This window comes from Hoplias malabaricus, chromosome X2 (assembly GCF_029633855.1).
Source record: "Hoplias malabaricus isolate fHopMal1 chromosome X2, fHopMal1.hap1, whole genome shotgun sequence".
Classification (NCBI taxonomy): Eukaryota; Metazoa; Chordata; class Actinopteri; order Characiformes; family Erythrinidae; genus Hoplias; species Hoplias malabaricus.
Window position 1 is genome coordinate 20,374,293 of NC_089819.1, and position 19,054 is coordinate 20,393,346.

Below are 19,054 nucleotides of genomic sequence, written 5' to 3' on the forward strand. Positions count from 1 at the left end.
AGTTCAATTTAAATAAACAACATCGTAAGTAACATTTCTACATTATTAACCATCACTTAAAGTTAGAAATCCAAGTGCCATCGCTGGTCAATCAGAGGGAAATCATGGAATCCTCTCTGAAGCAATGTGAGGAATGCCCTAGACAGGTGGGATGACCCCTGAGGGCTGTGTACACCACAGCGTGTGGAGGGCCTTTCTAAGTGATAAGATGACGCCATCTGTTTTCACCAGACACACAAGAGTTCCCTAATTAAAAGGTATTGATCCTGGGAAATGCACTCAAGAACATATTAAAAATTAGGGAACCAGGTGTGAAATTATCAGAAAAAGGATATAAATAAAGAGTGACGTTCCAACATGTAGTATATAACAGTTGTTTTAATTTTTATTGATTATTTTCTTTGTTTAAATAGTTCCAATGACAGCAGTGCATACTGTGGAGAACAAAATAAATAAATAAAATGGTTGGCATAGTAATAGAGCTTTTTTGGAGTGAAACCATTCAAAAATCCCCAAAGGCTTAACAGTTAAGTCACAGTCTGTCTCTACTATGAAAGACTTAAAGAGATTCGAAGTAACAGGCCAAATCTTTTGTATGCCAAAATCATAACTTACCAAGTGTGTGGGATGTGTGGAACAAGCATAATAACCACAATATATGCTTTATATTCAGTAACATCTTCAGTCTAGAGAGTGAGGAAAAAAATCAGAGATAATTAATAGCCTGATAGACACACTGGTAGACACATTTTCCATAAAAATCATAGCTGACCCCAATTTAAGTCATGCTGAAGAAACTTGAGGTAACTAGTGATACAGTTCTTGACTGATGTAAAACCAATGGAGGAATAAAAATGCCATTTTAGCCAGTTAATCAATGCCTCCACTCATCAGTCTGTGATGTTCTCATGGTGTGGTGGCGGTCAAACGGAACGCTTCCTTTGAGAAGGTAGGTGGTGGAAATTGAGGATTCTGTTGTCGTAACCCCCTACAGAGGCAAAAACGCAAAGGGCAACAAGAAAAGTAGCTCTAATTACTCATTATCCTGCAAGTGCTGAATGAAACCAAGATTAAGACGCTTAAAGACTTTCACTTTCATGTCGAGGTGTGAGGAGTGGCGGCGGCGGTGCTCTAATTTCATACGGCTATGCGAATTAGCGTAGTTTACCTCAGGAATTAGCGCCTGGTCGTGTTGAAAGAGGCTTAGCTGTACTAGCTAATAGGAGTAAATCCAGCAGTCCTGTAATGTCTGTGCCACAAACTAAGGTGCGTTTAATCAATATTTGATTAACAAAGGGTAAGTTTCCCTCAGCTTTCATACCAAATTCTCTCTCTCTCTCTCTCTCTCTCTCTCTCTCTCTCTCTCTCTCTCTCTCTCTTCGGTTGAGTTCAGTACAATTTACAGGCATCTTTATCAAGCTGCAGCTTTGGCAAAGCATTAAGGATTAACATAAAGTGAGAATAAAGTAGAGAATCCCTCTTTCTTTCACACACACCCTCTCTCTTCCCGTGACTCTCCCACCCCACTACACATGAATAGAAATTAGCGCCATTTCAGTTACAATATTGGTTGCCATATCCTGATATCATCATTTAGAATAATCCCCTATAAAAGCAGTTATAAAAGAATAGTTTTGGCTGATCTCCAGATTAACTCAACTGACCCACATCATCATCATCTCATCTCTATCAGAGGAAGAAAGATAAGTGAGTACCAGCTTTGTGCCATTTAAAGGCATAGACATACCACTGTGTGTAAAAGATTTGGCACCCCTGGCCAAACTGGACATGTTCAGTTGATTTTCTAAGTGAAAAGAAAATTGCTAACTTGTTCTAAGGAAAACACACGTCTGCACATTATACTTCACTGTTAGGTAAATAATTGCTGATTTTACAAATTGGAGAAAGTGAAAATAGCCTATAAAACGTGCACATTTTATATTTGACTGTCAGTAGATTGCAGGGTGTCTGCGATTGTGCACTGATATTAGCGAAATAAAAGCTAATCATTTGTTATTCATGCACATTGTTTTTGTTTGTTTTGTCCCATAGATCATGGCACTTTTGCAAACCAGAGAATCTGTCCTTAACTTGGAGAGGTGACCTGCCTTCTGACTTAAAATCCATCACATCTAAAAGTTATTCAAGGTTGAGCTCTCTGTTGAGAACTTAGTGAATTAATGCACCTTATTCCGTTCAATAAGTACAAGTCTTTGTCTATCACCAAAAACAAAGAACACAAATTAAAATCTAACAGTTGGAAATCATTTCAAAGGCTTCTATTCAGAGATAACATCATCTTCATTTTAACCCATTTATGTCAATAATATCTGAAGGTCACAATGAGCATATTAACTTAAATACAGTACCTTTAATATAAGTAGTATTATTCCAAATGTAAGGAAGGGTCCAAAGGTCCTTAAAGTCCAGTGTTAAGCTCCAGTACTTCCAGAGTGTGTGTGTGTGCTTGTGTGTAAGAGCGCCCACCGAGTGTGTTCGAGTGTCTTTCCTTGTGGCTTTATTCCTGTGTTCTCCTCTTCAGCTGCTATTATTCAGTGAGAGCTCCGCAGCAGGTTCCTCCAATCTCTGTTTTGTCGTCAGTGATGGAGAGGAGGAGCGCTCACTTCCCAAAAGTGAGTGGACAGAAAGGGGAGGGGGGTGGCTAAGAGGAGGAGGGGGTGTCAGAGTGAGACAGCCGCTCAGAGAGGCTTTCTTTTGGACATCGTTAAGACAGAGCTCTCTCCATTCACGCTGATTAAGGTGTTTAATGTGACGTGTGTAACGTCTTCATTGTGATTAAATACCGTTGCTAAATAGATTTAATACGAAAATTCATAGACTTGGATATAGCCTCTAATACTGGCAGCATAATGGGGGGCATGTATTGTCCTTAAAATGCTTTTCATTAAGCAGAACCCACAAATTTACTGTGTGGCTTGTTGCTATTGTTTTGGCCTCTCTCTCTCTCTCTCTCTCTCTCTCTCTCTCTCTCTCTCTCTCTATCTATCTATCTATCTATCTGTCTGCATATCTTCTGTATGGTAATTAAAATACGGAAATTTACATATTAAAGGAAAGGCGTGAACATTACCTGCGCACCAAAGTAATGAGGTTTTCCATTCAACGTTATTAGCAAAATTTAGATAGAAACAAAGACGCGCGTTAAATAATTAAAACGTGCGCATGTGTTTATTTTATTTGTTTGACTTGAGGGGGATTTTTAAGGCTCTTTTTGCCCATCTTTTCCACACGAGGGAGTGTCCGACCGCTAAGTGTTCACACACAAAATCACACACACACACACACACACGAGCGCGCGCGCGGTCTCTCTCTCTTTCTGTCTCTTCCTCTATGTTTGCCTTGCCTGTATCTTTCTTCTTCTGTGTATGTCTTTGTCTTTAGACTCTCTCTCTCTCTCTCTGTCTCTCTCTCTCTCCCTCTAGGTGTGTGTGTGTGTGTGTGTGTGTGTGTGTCTGGCCGGTCTGCAGTCTCAGTAAGCACTGCTGTGTCGTTAAACAGTATAATCGTAACAATTTAATTTAATTTAATTTCCGTTCAATATAATCTTATTACCAATGGACCCCGCTCCATAAAATGAGTAATTGTGTCCCAGATTCACTAGATTAATTTTTATTTAAATATGTTTTAATCCTTCAACAGATGAAAGCCCCCAACTACCTGGTGATATCAGTGGTCAGAATATTGGAGGATAAATGGGTGTTTTCATGACACTAGACGACAAAGAAAAGATTCGATTCAATCAGACATTTTTTCAGACACAAGGCAACACTTTCAGCCGGCACAGATCACACTCTCTCTCTCTCTCTCTCTCTCTCTCTCTCTCTCTGTCTCTCAAGTACACACTGACACGTGCACACACGCACGCACATTCACGCTGGCATAAATGGATGCCAGTGACGTCTTCATCCCGCGGGTAAATCGCTTTAATTGATTGGATGATATCAAGACAGATGATACCTGTCAGCCAATGGTAATCATCCACCGTTTTCACAGTCGTTCAATGAAAGATTATTTTCTGTTCTTTCATCTGGGAAACAGATTTAAAGCTTCCAATAAAGATGCACTATATGTTTATAAAAAAAAATAATTAAAAAATAAACAAATAGATATATATATTGTTTAGAAATACTTTTTTAAAAGTGATCAAAAATGAGAAAACCTCAAGACCTGCCACTAGGGGTAATAACTGCAACAACACACCATGACATCGTGAGGTAAAACTTCACAGAGACGTCACAGAGAAAGAAAAATGACAAATGGCGCTTAATGCAATTACATGGTTTGCAATTGAAAGTAATTATTGCACTCTTTCCTCCCACCTCATGTCCTTAGTGAATTGCACAAGTTCAAATTTGATTTAACGTATGATTAGAAAGACAGATCATGAACTTAGTACAGTGAATTGATTCAGAGGATATTGTCACACTAATAACTCTCAGTTTCTTTAATGGCTGATTTTATATAACTTCATCAGGCTTGCCAAAGGTGTTCAAATGAATTTATATACAGTTTTGACATTTGACTGACTCTTATCCAGAGTGATTTATGTTATTATTCATGTTACATTTGTAGGCTAATGTGTTGTTTCAAGTCTTGCCTAAGGATTCATTGATGTAGCATGCTCTACCTTTCCAAGTTGGAAAATGCACCCAAGTCTGCCATGCTGAGGGCAGTGGTGTTATCCACTACATTACACCAACTGCAACATTGATACTTGTTAAAAAAAAACAAATAAATAAAAAAGTTTTTGATTACACAGATAGGGCTTCCAGTGTTAGGTGTACAAATGTACCACCCCCTCCACACACACACCCTCCCACCCCAAACACTTGTAAAAGGCCCCCCCAAGTCTTTTCCATGCCCACGTGCACTGTAATCAGGGTTGGCCAACACTTCCTCTTCCTAGGAGTGCCGCTCCATTTGAGTTGCGCTCGTGGTTTGGTGAAGGGAGGTAGAGGGGGTGAAAGGGGATTTGATGAGACTTCCACTGTTACAACAGGAGGAGCTGTGGCAAAAGCCTGTAACTTTCTCTGCATCCCTCAACTGTTCCGGACCAGGCTTGTCACCTCTGCCTCAGTTATATTTAATTGAGTCTGGTCCCTTAGGAAATGATCTGAGGTCCAGTGAGCCTCTCAAGAGTCAAGCACTTCCCACAGTATAGTTCAGATTTAGGCATTCTTCTGATGTGAGCAGCTGTGTTTAGGTGTCCTTTGATATGGGACGGTTTGGAACAGGCTCACAAACTGTAGAAAACTTCAGAAGATTATGAGTCTTTCTGAGTCCTCTTCACTTCTGAGCCCAGAGAGTATCATCCCCCTAATCCAGACTTGATGACATTCAATAGCTTGCCATACACTCTAAAAAAAGAACAAGTTCTTCAGTGATTCTATAGTAAAGGCAGCTGTTCAATATAGAAATATGGACACCTTTCCTTTATTGAATTCCTAATGGCAATGGGCAAAGATGTTCATTCTTATATATTTCTCAAAAAGATCTGATAAAGGATGCTCTAACTGCATATGGAAAGGGAACATCAAAATAAAATATCTGAGAGAAAACTGGATAAAATCTGGCCCCAACACCCATGAACTGTCAGCATTAGCTAAACAGCACTTAAAGGCAATGTCTATGATTCGGGGGAATGGCAGGACACACATGTATTTCTGAGGTGTATTCTGAAACATTGGGAACGTACAGCTTTGCTTTAGAATTAAAGGGAACGTCTAAGACTGGAACTGTAGTTTCCTCTGGTTTCGTTTACATTCAGAAAATCTGTGTCTTTTAAAGTGGAATACTATGTTTGAGTGAAAAAAAATGTTTGTACGTGGCTGAAGTTGAACTTGTCTGTACATTTTTATTCACTGTTTGATTTACCACAGAGACTCATATGTAACTAGAGTTTTTTAGTTTTGTAGCACTTTACTCTGTGTTTACTTTCATGCAGTTAGCAGTCTCCTTTAGAGCGGGTTCCTACCTAAATAATCTGAAGGAACAAAAATAAGAAATAAATATTACCCACATAGGGGCGGCACGGTGGTGCAGCAGGTAGTGTCGAATTCACACAGCTCCAGGGGCTTGGAGGTTGTGGGTTCATTTCCCGCTCTGGGTGACTGTCCGTGAGGAGTTTGGTGTGTTCTCCCCGTGTCTGCGTGGGTTTCCTCTGGGTGCTCCGAAAACACACTATTGTAGGTGGATTGGTGACTCAAAAGCGTTCGTAGGTGTGAATGTGTGAGTGAATCTGTGTGCATCGGTGTTGCCCTCTGAAAGACTGGCGCCTCCTCCAGGGTGTATTCCTGCCTTGCGCCCAATGATTCCAAGTAGGCTCTGCACCCACCGCGACCCTGTACTGGATAAGCGGTTACAGATAATGAATGAATGAATGAATTACCCACATATGAAGCAGGAATTGACCCATATCCTTTTCTCTTTTTCATGATTTTTAAATTTGGAAGGCTCTTCTGCTGTGAGCAGTGAGAAACAAAACCTAGCATATCTGACTGAGCCACTTGTTTTTTTATTTTTTCTTTACTGTTGTCAGTTGTTTACTGACACCAGGGCTTTGTAAACACAGCAAACAAACAGATTGGAGAGCTAGCAAATGGTGAGGAAATATCCTCTGAATTTTTTAAACGTGTGTTTTAATGTTTGAAATGAGATAGTCTGGAGAAAGTCAAATTCCACTATCACTTCAACTCCACAAGTGTTTCTGTTCATCTTGCTCCTGTGAGAGAATTATGGGTCTAAATAGACTTATACAGGAGGTCCTCGGGTTATGTCAGTCCCGAGTTACGATGTTTCGTGGTTACAACACATCTCCCATTTACTGTATAAAGCCTTGTTTCGACTTAAGTGGTTTTGCGTCGTAAACGTTGTAACGCGAACTGCGTGTTTGTTGTGCACGGCGGAAGAATACACGGTTACGCGGCTCGGGACCGAGGAGAATAGGCGTTAGGATAAGATAAGTGCTTACAGTAAGTTATTTGTGCATAAGTCGAGGACCCCTTGTACTTTTTTGTTCAGCACTGGCCCTTGTTCTGGCAGCATCTTTGGATACTAACCTATTTGTACTAGTTAGGATACACATTCTGTCTGAACATTAAGCACATTTGTAAGTCACTTTTGGATAAAAGCGTCTGCTAAATCCTGTAAATGTAAAAAAGACTTTCAACTCATAACTTGCAAAGGTAAGTAAGGGAAGTAGACAAAAAAATTGAAAAAGAAGAATCTTTGTTCCAACTCAGCCCAGTCATCTCTCCTTCCATACATGCATGAAATATAATTATAACCGCTGTTACGAATAAAACTGTTTTTCCTATGTGTCTACAAGTTTGTTTACATCTTTCACACCTGCCCAAATGAATCATATCAAGGGTGAAAATAAACCAGAGATCCATTTAACTGGATTAAAAGTGCAGGTGTGAAAATGCACTGTGAGTATGTATTTAGTCAAGACTTAATTAAAGATTGCCACCTGTCACTCAGTTCCCAGACCAGTGGGTGCTTTGACATGGCCTTTTACTTCTCTGATATTTCAACCCACATGCCACTTTAAGAATTTCTCTCAAAATATTAAAGAAAATGTATTTTTACAAAATGTATTTCTGTAGAAACATCACAATTCCTTTGTGCTTTGAAAGGATTTCTGATTTTTGAATGGTACTGATGTTGAATGATGAATTCTGGAACATGAATACCAGTCCAACTCAACCCAAAGTTATTAATTGGACCTCCCTTATACTAGAGAATGCAAATCCACTACTCCACAGCCCAGTACTGGAGAGTTTTACATCCCTCTGGCTTCGAGTGTCGGCTTCAAGCATGACGATCTTAGGGTAATGTGCAGTTAATACACAGCATCCTAAAATATTGGCAGTGTTTTCTGTGGAGATTATACAAAATGTGTGTGAACATTTGAATGCCTTGGTCAACAATGAGTGCTCTAAAGTGGACCTCACTCAGAAAAGCTGTCTAAAAATTTGTGGACCTATAGCTTATTTAGTCTTCATGCTGCCAGCCAGCAGCAAAAGCCCAGGTGTGAACATCTATGTCCCTATACAGTCGAGTCTAGACACTTTTTAGTTCTTCTTTAAGTGAACTAATAGTGGACTCGTTCATATTAAGATTAATCTGCACTTTAAGATGCCTAGCATTGCTTTTTAAGTCCAATGAGCTGGATGTGAAAACCTGTGTGTTGTCCATCTATTGTCCACATATGTACTGCATATGCAAGAACTACCAGATCAGGTTCGCATCAATTATAAACAAACTTCCAGCTATTTCCTCACCACAATGTCATGATAACCCATGTCTATACCTAATAACTGCTCACTTAGTTGGACCCAGACAAAATACTATAATTAGAAACAGAAGGGTGGCGATTGCTTTCAGTGACTTACAGTAAACCAGTTGTGGTTTACTCATTTTTTCCCCATTGTAAAGCTGTATACTCCCTGAAGCTATCCACAGCTAGCTTCCAGCAAGTTATTACTGTGCCACATTACACTAGCATGTTGCTGGAAAGACAGAGAAAAAATTATTTATACAGTTGATAGGACAAATATTTAAATAAAGTACTGCTTGAAATCGGAGAGAAGCTGTAATTTGAGTTGAATATAATACATATTTGCAAATCAAAGACTCCAATAACTGACTCGTTCTCATTTTAATTGTTCAGTAATTTAATTTGGTAAAGCAATCTTTATACTGCACTTTTTAATTAGACAGTTTTGGAGAAGTGGGAGTCAGATTTTCACTAGCCAAAACTTTAAATAAACCACTAGGGTTAGCCACATTGCCTTTAGCTTAATCGTGTCAACATTTTACTTATCAAGGGTTTCTTTTTAGATTTTGTCAGCAGGTTTTAGCCAAAACTCATTTTCCATGACGTTGTTTCCATTCGTTTTTCATAAGTGGATTCAGAAGTTGTTTTCACATATCGTCGCAGTCCCGTCGCAGCACATATCTCCCAATATAGTAACCTTACAGGAGAAGCAAAAGCCTTCTTAACTTTCAATGGAATTGATGTAAAAAGGTTTTATTATAAGTAGTTTTGGAGCATTTCTATTGGTTCATTCATCATGAAATATTCACATGATGGTTTAAACAGCTGCGTTGAAATGATGTAGTAAATTAAACATCGACAAAGATTGAGATACATGTTTTTAATTGGACAGTGAGAATATGAACTCCAGAACGTTGTCAAGACACATATGTAGTGTACAGCCAGAGATTTTCCGTGTCAGACGGGTTCTCTAGCTGGTAATGTTCCACATGGTTTAGGCATAAGGTGGCACATGTGTAGCACAAGGCATGGCATGAATTAATGGTTAATTCTCCAGAAAATTACTGGCTTTATTCACAAATGGGCTCATTCAGACATTACCTGGACTTTTTTAGTAGGGGGTTGGCAGGATACATTCAAGGTAATGTCCAATAAAACTGTTACTGTCAGCTGTGTACTCAGCACCGTTACAGTAACTGTGGAGACACCTTCCTAAGGCACACACAACTCTCATAAATGGAGCTTCAGCCATCAGAGTTTCCCCTGGGCTAGACGCAGGCCCTCAGTACACACTGCTAAACCATGATGGCGACAAAGCGCGTCATAGCCTGTAATGGATAATCAGGCCACAAAAATGCTCATGATTTACAATGTGTTTGTATGCATCTCTGCATGTGTGCTCAGCCATCTGGGGAATGGAGAAAATTAGTGCAGCGATTTAGCAATTGCGCCAGCAACACTGAACCACCCTAAATACCCCTGACACATGCAGACGGCACTCTTTACAAAATGTGTCCTATAGTTAAGAAAGGGTTCTCTGACTTGTAACAGTAGTGGAAAAAAAGCTTTAAAATGCTTTTTTGCTATACAAAAGTGTTATTTGCATAAGTTAACAACTATAAGTAAGTTTTAAGCCAAAATTTAAAACCTACCTATAATGGTTAACTTGACACTTTGACACTGTTGTCCCTGTTTGTGTTCATTCAGGAGCTCCGCTTCTATTGAGATGGAATGGTTTGTTTAGTAAGAAACTGTATGTAGCTTGTATGTGGCTGAACTTAAACTTGTTTGTAAGTTTGAATTACCACAGAATTTAATTTTTAACCATTTAGATTTGTAGCACTTTTGGTATGTGTTTACCGGCATGCATTTACATGTCTATCAAACTTGAAGTCCATTCCACCTTAAGAAATCTGTAACAGCAAAAAATAAGTCAATATCTTCATCTCTTTTCATGCTTTTCTGAAGTTCTGAGGTCCCTCCACTATCCAAATGCCACATGATGTCATGGCTCAGACTTTTTATGAAAAGTGTTTTTTTTTTTGTTGGTTTGTTTTTAATTAAAATCTTAAATATCGCCTCTCAATAGGGAGATATTTCCGGAGCTGTGGAGCCACTACGGAGAGAGCTCGGTCACCCATCAGTTTTTTGTTGGCCTGGGGAACTCTGGATGAAGCTGGGCAGCAGATTTCATTTCTTGATGATGTGGGGAACTGAAATAGCTCAGCTACATAAGCTATAATAATCTAATGGCTGATCATCAAGGCTGAAGATCCTTACTGCTATGTTCAAATATCTAGTTTATTTTAGGCTATTTAGGCTATTTACACTGCAGTGTAAAATAGTTGCTCTTACAGAACATCTAAAGAGCTTAGCCCATATATTTTTATTCCTTCTCTGTAACTGACATGTCTTGATATTCATATGGTTAGGAATGAGGTCTCTCTTCATACTGATATAGTTTGATAATCGGTAAGGCAGTCCATTTGTTATGACATTACAGTCCATGTTCACTAAGAGAAAAGGGTCCCATCATCTGGTCCTTATTTAGGGAAGCATTATGAAACTAGTGTAGGTTATGAGTCCCATGTACAACCCTGTTAATGCCAAACCAGCTAAGGGGCCTCTAAGTCCCATGAGTCATAGAGCCATTGAGCCACCAGGTACAATAACATATACACTGTATGACCAAAGGATTGTAGACAACTGTTATTCCAATTTATACAAAATATACAGACTTTTCACTTGATACATTTACATTTACATTTATGCATTTGGCAGACGCTTTTATCCAAAGCAACTTACAAAAGAGGATCTAACATTTTAACTACAGCATAAATTATACAAATTACCTTACATTGAGTGCAATATGCCAGGAAGTAATAAGTGCATTAAAGAAAGACATTCAGTGCAAAAGATACTCTCGGAAGAGCTGGGTCTTCAAGGATTTCTTGAATGCGGAGAGGGTTTCTGTTGCTCTGATAGTGCTTGGAAGCTCGTTCCACCAGCGTGGTACCAGAGATGAGAATAGCCTCAACTGACCTGTACCCTGTACGGGGGGTTGGCCGTGTTAGTTGGCGCTCCTTTGAGGAACGGAGAGGGCGGGCGTATGGTTTTAAGAGTCTATTGAGGTAGATGGGAGAAGAACCAGTGAATACTCTGAAGGCCATCATTAGTGATTTAAATTTGATGTGAGCAGCTAAGGGTAGCCAATGCAGCTCAACTAATAAGGGCATGAATGTTGACGTTGGAACATTGCTTTAAGATTGGGTTAACTGTTGAGTTCTTTATCCCAAAGGTATTAGATGGAGCTTGATCATTCCAGAGAATACAATTCAGTCTATTTCATCTCATGTGGGGATTTATGCCCTTCTAGCCAGAACTTGTTACTGAGCATGTGGAATCTAGGCGTGTGATCACTCCAGAGCATCCCATTCTATTAGTCAGTGCCACAGTGACACAGGGTCCACAGTGGGTCCTGGAATAACTGTGCACAAGGCAATAACTGAACAGGGTGCCATTCCATCACAGATCTACTCTGAACCTTCTTCCTCAAAGAGCATTTATGCACTAGAACTGTAGTAACCAAACTACAGGTGACCTTGTCTAGTATATTACTAATGTTCCACTGGTAATCCTCTCTCCATACACTTGACTATAAAGTGGACGTATAAACCAGAGTTATTATGTTAATAAAATGAAGTTCCTGACCACCAGCTGGTTTGTCAGTTCACTAAACCTGCTTTAGATTAAACTGTGTGCTTGACAGGAGGTTCATGGACCCTTCAAGTCTTCTCAGTTATCAGAACTGACCCCAAAGCATAATAAAACCATTGCTATGAGTTTAAACATAGGCATAGTTTTGAGTATTTCATAATTTTCACAAAATGTGGATATCATTAATTGCAGAAACAGGAATTGTGACAACAGTGTCTATCCAAACTAATAGAAGTAAATTAATAGAACATTTGTGTTTGTAGGTAGAAAGTAGGTAGCTCAATTCACTAATTGTAAGGGTTGTCTACAAACTTTGAGAAATACAGTATATTTCAAAGCAGGAAAAATGTGAAGATTTCAGTGACTGATTTACATAAGAATGTAATAATATGGACTAATACTACTAATGGGCAGCACGCTGGCACAGCAGGTAATGTCGCTGTGGTACAGCTCCAGGGCCCTGGGGTTGTAGGTTCAAGCCCCACTCTGTGTGACTGTCTGTGAGGAGTTTGCTGTGTTCTCCCCGTGTCTATGTGGGTTTCCTTTGGGTGCTCCTGTTTCCTCCCCCAGTCCAAAAACACACGCCCAGGGTGGGAGTGAGTGAGTGAATGTGTGAGTGTGTATCACCCTGCAAAGGACTGGCGCCCCCTCCAGGGTGTGTTCTAGCCTTGCATCCAGTGATTCTGGGTAGGCCTCAGACCCACGAGACCCTGAACTGGAAAAGAGGTTACAGACAATAAATGAATAATACTAATAATAGTTTAGATAGAAAAGCTATTTCCCAAATCATTTCTATAGTGTATTGATATTTGTGACCCGTGATTATTTCTAAAATATTGCTGTATGTTATTATCATAATTATATCTGAGAACTCAGTTGTCATACTGATCTACAGCTGTGTGATCATATGCTGATCAATTATGGAAAGCCCACCCCTAATAAGTCAGATGATAAATTCCTATGGGACTCATCAGAAGAAGAGAAGAAAGACACCGCACAGTCAGTTCAAAGAGGGCCAACAGGAAGCTCACCACTGAGCATGTATCGCTCTGAAATCTGCTCCTTCATTTTATAATGGCCTGCCTGCTGCTTTACTTCCAAACCTCTGCTGCTTGTAGCACGAATACAGGCCTGGGCTGCAGGGAGCTGCTGAACTCAGGAGTAATGTGCTCTGACATTCAGAAGGCCAACAAAGCCAATTAAACTCATGAAAGGGAAGGATCAGGTTTCACTTCAGAGTTTGGAAAAGATGAAGCCATCTCAGATCATAGATGTAATGTCACACATAACAAACAAGGAAATGAATAAGTATGGCAATAAATTGCTTCACAGATTCATTGGAGATGTTTGTCTGTGGAAGAGTGCAACAAGTGACAACAAAACAACCAGTCCAAGTGGAAAACCCGTAACAAGAAAAGCAGAGTCCAGCAATTCTCATAAATACTTGACCATATGGTATTGTCCTTGGTGAACAATGAGAAGTTTTTAACGTCAAGTCTTGAGCTCTTTAAAACTTAGCAAAACCGTTCCAATAACAACAGCTAAACTGCATTCATTAATAAGCATTTGATATAATCCACCAGCACTCTGCTTCATTCTAGAGAACACAGTTCCAATACTCCACAACCTAGTGCTGGAGATTTTATACAGTTCTAATTGACTTTTGGTAATGGGCCTACTGGAGTAATGATCTTGCTGTTGCCAAGCATCACATTTCATCCTATGCTGATTTACAAGCTGTGCATGTACACCTGAATATCTTTATCAGCAATGGGTGCACCATAAGACCAATTAATTCATTCATTTTAAGGAGTGTCTACAAACATTGTGATATATGCTGTATTTTGCAATCAACTAAATCTCCAATATGTCACATTTAATTTAAATATTTTAAAACATGACAATGAATGGCATGAATGCTACGGAAATATTGGGAAGGAAATCAATTTAGATGAACACAGGCTTCTGTACTGTGATTACCCCTAGTTAGAGTGCTTTCTGACCATGGTATTAAAAATAACAATCATCACATGGACAGAAAAATCCAACATTCCATTGGGCATTCAGTTACAATAAACATGATGAAGTTGTTTTGCAAATAGCTGAAATTAAGCTGGCGTTAGTAAAAAGCTGCAGGGGGTAAAGGTGGTATATGGCTTTTCATATGTGACGGTATATGGGTCTACAACTGACCATTACACCCACTGATCCATGGGTGAAAACATGAGACAAGGGGCTAAAGAAGCTACCAAACATGCCCATTGCACATAAATAGAGCATTATATGGAGCACTGTATTTAAATATACCTTATTTTTTCTAGAGTTAAGGTCTTAGGACATTACCTGAAAGGGTAATTTAATTCCATTTATGATGTAGAGTAAATCACAGACATTATTACCTAACCTCACTTTAGTTAAAGGCTGAATGTCAGTACATCCTCACAAAAATGTTCCAAAACTTAATGTAAAACCTTCTCAAAATGGTAGACTACTACTGCAGCAAAGAAGGAACAAACTCCCTTTGGGTCAGTCCATGTCTAAACATTTTGGTGTAACAGAAAAAAAAACTTACCACCAATAAAAATAATGTCCAAAATAATAATAATGAATCAAGAAAAAACACTGGATGTATGGACCTCAGCCTAGTTTATTCAAAGGCTTCTGTTCATATACTTCCTTGTGGCTCACCAGAAACCAGACTGTCACATCCTTCACAGTGACCACTAATTTGTTTGCTCATTTCTTTCACCCTTTAGACTGTACAAGAAATTTTATAAAACGTTATCCCTGGTTTGATGCTACAAATGAAAAACGATAGCCAGATTGTTATAAACTCCAAAGCATATATCTTTAAGCCTTGAACAGGCCTCTAAAATTCTGTTTGGATTGGATTAATTTGTCAGAGGCCATCTGCCATTTTGTTACACCTTAAATGGCAATAAAATGGCTACATCACAGGTATTTACTATACATCAATATAGGGGAAAGCAATTGGTAAACCCTCTTTTTGTTTTCAGATTGTTTTTATTGGTTTTAATGTTGGAAACAATATAAAGTATACAGTATACTAAACAAAGATTAGTATCTTAATCTTAAAAAAACATCTCCTACCCCTCTCACTCTCCCATAACCTACCGACACATTCCCACCTACCTACATACAGGATTAACACTGAAGTATATTGAAAACCAGTGGGTAAAATGTTTCAAAACAAGTCAAGCTATGTCTTTAAAGGCACAGAGGTATGTATCCACACGGCTAAAATTACGAGAGAGCCAGTTTGGTGAAAACAGTAGGCTATTCAGCATTTAGTTACTGCACACTCATATGAAAATGCACACATTAACAACAACAATTGAATAAATAATGCATCCAGGGACACTTCAAATATTGGCCTGCAGATATGTCTCAGGCAGATTTGAAAATAATTACAGACATGGTCTGATTAGACACTGGTACTTGCCACAAAACCACATAAAAGTGCTTCCCCCCTGCTGTCCTCAGGTGCTCTCAGGTGCTCCTTTTGGGTAGTGTACTTCTTGGTGAGACTGAGAAAACAGGCTGGTTGTTTCAACAGTTTTCCCACACAGTGTTGGGAGCAGTGGTGTCGTGGATGAGAAACCTGGAGTACATGGACTGGAGTCGTTTAGCCTTCAGCAACAAATCCAGGTTCTGTTTGGGATCCAACAATGATCGGGTTTGAGTATGGACACATCGTGGTGAGCACTTCAATCTTGCCTTTTTTTTATTTTGGAGTGACACAGCCCTAGTGTGATGATCTGGGAAGCCATAACATATGAGTGTTGGTCACCTTTAGTAGTGATCAGATGGACACTAACAGCTCTGTTATATGTGCAGGACATCCTGAAGCCACACGTGTTGCCTCTCATGTCAGGGCTTCCTAGTTCCCACACACAGCAGGGGTTTCCCAGGAAATGTCTCTGCCAGTCGCAGCACATCCTTGGCCTACTTTAGCAACCTACAAATGTGCAGGATCTACAAGCTCAGCTGCAACATCTGTGGGCAAATGTGCTGCAGGATGGACTAGGCCATGCCTCTACTTTCTCCAAAAGTTAATTATACAAAACCTACGCTTGTTTCTTGTTAAGTACCACATTCAGCTCAAAGATCTTTTTTTAACAACCTTGGTCCTTCTTTTCTGTCTGATCTTCATCTTCTGCTTCCTTACAAAACCTACTCACACCCTCAGACCTTCTTTAGTTGAAGTAGTTACTGTTCCCCTACCAAATACAATAGCTTAGGTGACTTACCATCCATTTGGAACAATGCCGGTTTATTTGTTAGTAACAAATTTCATTAGCTAGTCAGCTGACTAGCTAAAAATAACATGACAAATCTTTAACAACATGCATGTTATATGCTCTCCATGTATTTAACTAGTGTGACCAGACGTCCTCTTTTACCCGGACATGTCCTCTTTTTTAGACGTAAAAAAATGTCCGGGCGGAATTTCACAAACATCCGGGATTTTGTTTTTCTAGAACTTACATAGAACTTTAAGAAGCGGTTCGTTCACAAACTAGTCGAGCCCTCCCCTACTCCGATTGGTTCGCTTGAGTGAGAAGGGGGCGTGGTGAAGTAGCCTAAAATCTTCTGATTGGATGGTCTGACTGTAGAGCTACCGTTATTGGTTGATAACCTTCTCTGTAAACATTTAATTGGTCAGTCTGCACCCTGATAATGCTACATAATCCAATTGACTTATATGATAAAAATACTATCCACAAGGACATTGATTATTTGTAAATTCCTATGATAATTTGCAAGACAATTATGTTTCTAGCAATTTGCAAACTGCAAATCATGCAAGAAATGTTTTCATGTAAACCCAGGGCTATAAGAGTTTCGGATATAATTACTATTGTTATTATCAGCAAAACACATTGTCATTTTTGCCACTACTGGAGAAAAACCTTTTCCAGCCTAATTTGAATGTGTCTACAGAAACAGGAGGTTCCTCATGTGCTTCCAAACAAGCTCAAAGGGGAGATACACAAGGGAAAACATTCATCTTTCTCAGCGTCAGCAGCTAATGTGTGGACGAGTAAACACTAATCAATAAAGCATGTGTTCTTGGAGAGCCTGAATGGTGCACTGTTGAGTTAACTGAAAATTACCTACAGTTTCAACAAAAGGTTTCCCTACAGTACCAGGAAATGTGGAGCCCTATTTGGTCCATAGAGATATATTTTAAAAATATTAAATCATATATTAAATTATCAGTTTTTCCATCAATTTGTGACATAATTGTTTCTTTATTAAAAAAAAACTTTAGATAACAGAATTTGTAGGATATAAGCTAAGGAATTAGTTTAATGAATCAGTGTATAGATTGTTATAACTTTTATAGTTATATTCTATACACAAAGATTACAAGGGAAACCAAATTCTAATTCAGTTAGAATGTACAGTAAGTGGTAAACAGAGCATGGTGTGTTATATCTACAGCTTGTATGTTGATATCTTCTTGTACGCAGTTGTCCTTTACATTTTGTGAAACTTTTATGATGAAAGAACTAAAGAAAGTTGCTTTAAATGAATTTTAATTCTACATTTCATCAGCATTTGGAAATAGCTAAAGGCAACATAGAAGATTCTGGAGAACTGCTGTTTCTACAGCAAAACAAACTCCCCTTATTAGATTCATTCAGAAGCTTGAATGCAGACATTTAAGTTGTCTGGATTTTTATTTTTTTTCACTGTTTGAATTACCACAGAAACTCATTTGTAGTTTGAGCTGTTAAGTTTTGTTGTTTTCCACTTTCATTTACTTTCATACAGTTAGCAGTCTCCAGTGTCGCAGTCGCACAGCTCCAGGGACCTGGAGGTTGTGGCTTTGATTCCCGCTCCGGGTGACTGTCTGTGAGGAGTTGGTGTGTTCTCCCCATGTCTGCGTGGGTTTCCTCCGGGTGCTCCGGTTTCCTCCCACAGTCCAAAAACACACGTTGGTAGGTGGATTGGCGACTCAAAAGTGTCCGTAGGTGTGAGTGTGTGAGTGAATATGTGTGTGTTGCCCTGTGAAGGACTGGTGCCCCCTCCAATAATAATGGATGGATGGATAGCAGTCTCCCAAATTCAGAGTTCCACCTTAAGAAACAGCAAAAATAAGTAAATGATACCCACCTACGGAGCAGGAATGTAATAACGTCCTCATCTCTTTTTATGCTTTTCAAAGTTTGGAGGTCTCTCCAACATCCATATTGTTGTTATTGTTTCTCAGCTGTGCCTGAGCCAGCAACACGCTCCTGAGCCATTTCAGACAAAGACAATTTATTTCCTATGTAGAAAGCCAGGGCTGTGTATAAACACTTTTTTATAGCAAATGTTGAGGAGTCATTTTCTAAATGAAAAAAATTGTAGTGGATTGTAGATATCTGAAAATAGAGTATGTCTGAAATATAACTAGAAAAAAATGAGTCAGCCAACCCCACTTTTTCCTGAACTTTCAAAATTCTTTTGTAATGATTTTGTACAACGTTAACTCTGAAGCTCACTCCTCTACTTTGAGCAACAGTGTCATGAAGCCAACTAACAACTTCACAAAGACCCATATGTACACTGACAAATAGAAGAGCCCTAGGGAGATAATTTGAAAGTCATTATGGGGATATTATAGACAAAGAGATTGTAAAAGGCTTTAAATTAAATGAAGCTCAAGGGCACAAGGCCATAGAGAACAATGAACATGGGCCTGACTGTGTGAGATCAGAGTTAATGCATTGGCACGCGTGTTCTCTCTGAAGTGTGGGTCTGCATAATAGGCTCTTCAGCAGGGCCAAGACCTGTGGTGATGATAACAACAACGTAGATGCAACAGAGAGACTTTGGACCATGCAGTGTGATGACCTCATTTCTACCATGTCCTTAACTGATGTTTTGACATACACTACAGGGATTTGACCAGACACACAGAGCACTGACCAGTGAGGAGTTGAGAATGTGGTTTGATTGTGAGGTGGAAAGCATTGTACAGATCAGGATACACGAACTCTCATTCCCAGTAAATGTCTTTGG

General features: G+C 39.2%; 1 protein-coding gene across 1 annotated transcript in view; it reads right to left on the reverse strand.

Annotated features, from left to right (window-relative positions):
• The window catches only part of LOC136676694 (brevican core protein-like), a 38,395-nt gene extending 37,713 nt beyond the window's left edge, over nt 1-682 (reverse strand). The window contains exon 1 of the mRNA XM_066653873.1: nt 616-682. Coding sequence (XP_066509970.1) covers nt 616-679 — 64 coding nt within the window. The 5' untranslated portion in view covers nt 680-682. The remainder of the gene's footprint in view (nt 1-615) is intronic.
• Between the last annotated feature and the right edge of the window lie 18,372 nt (nt 683-19,054).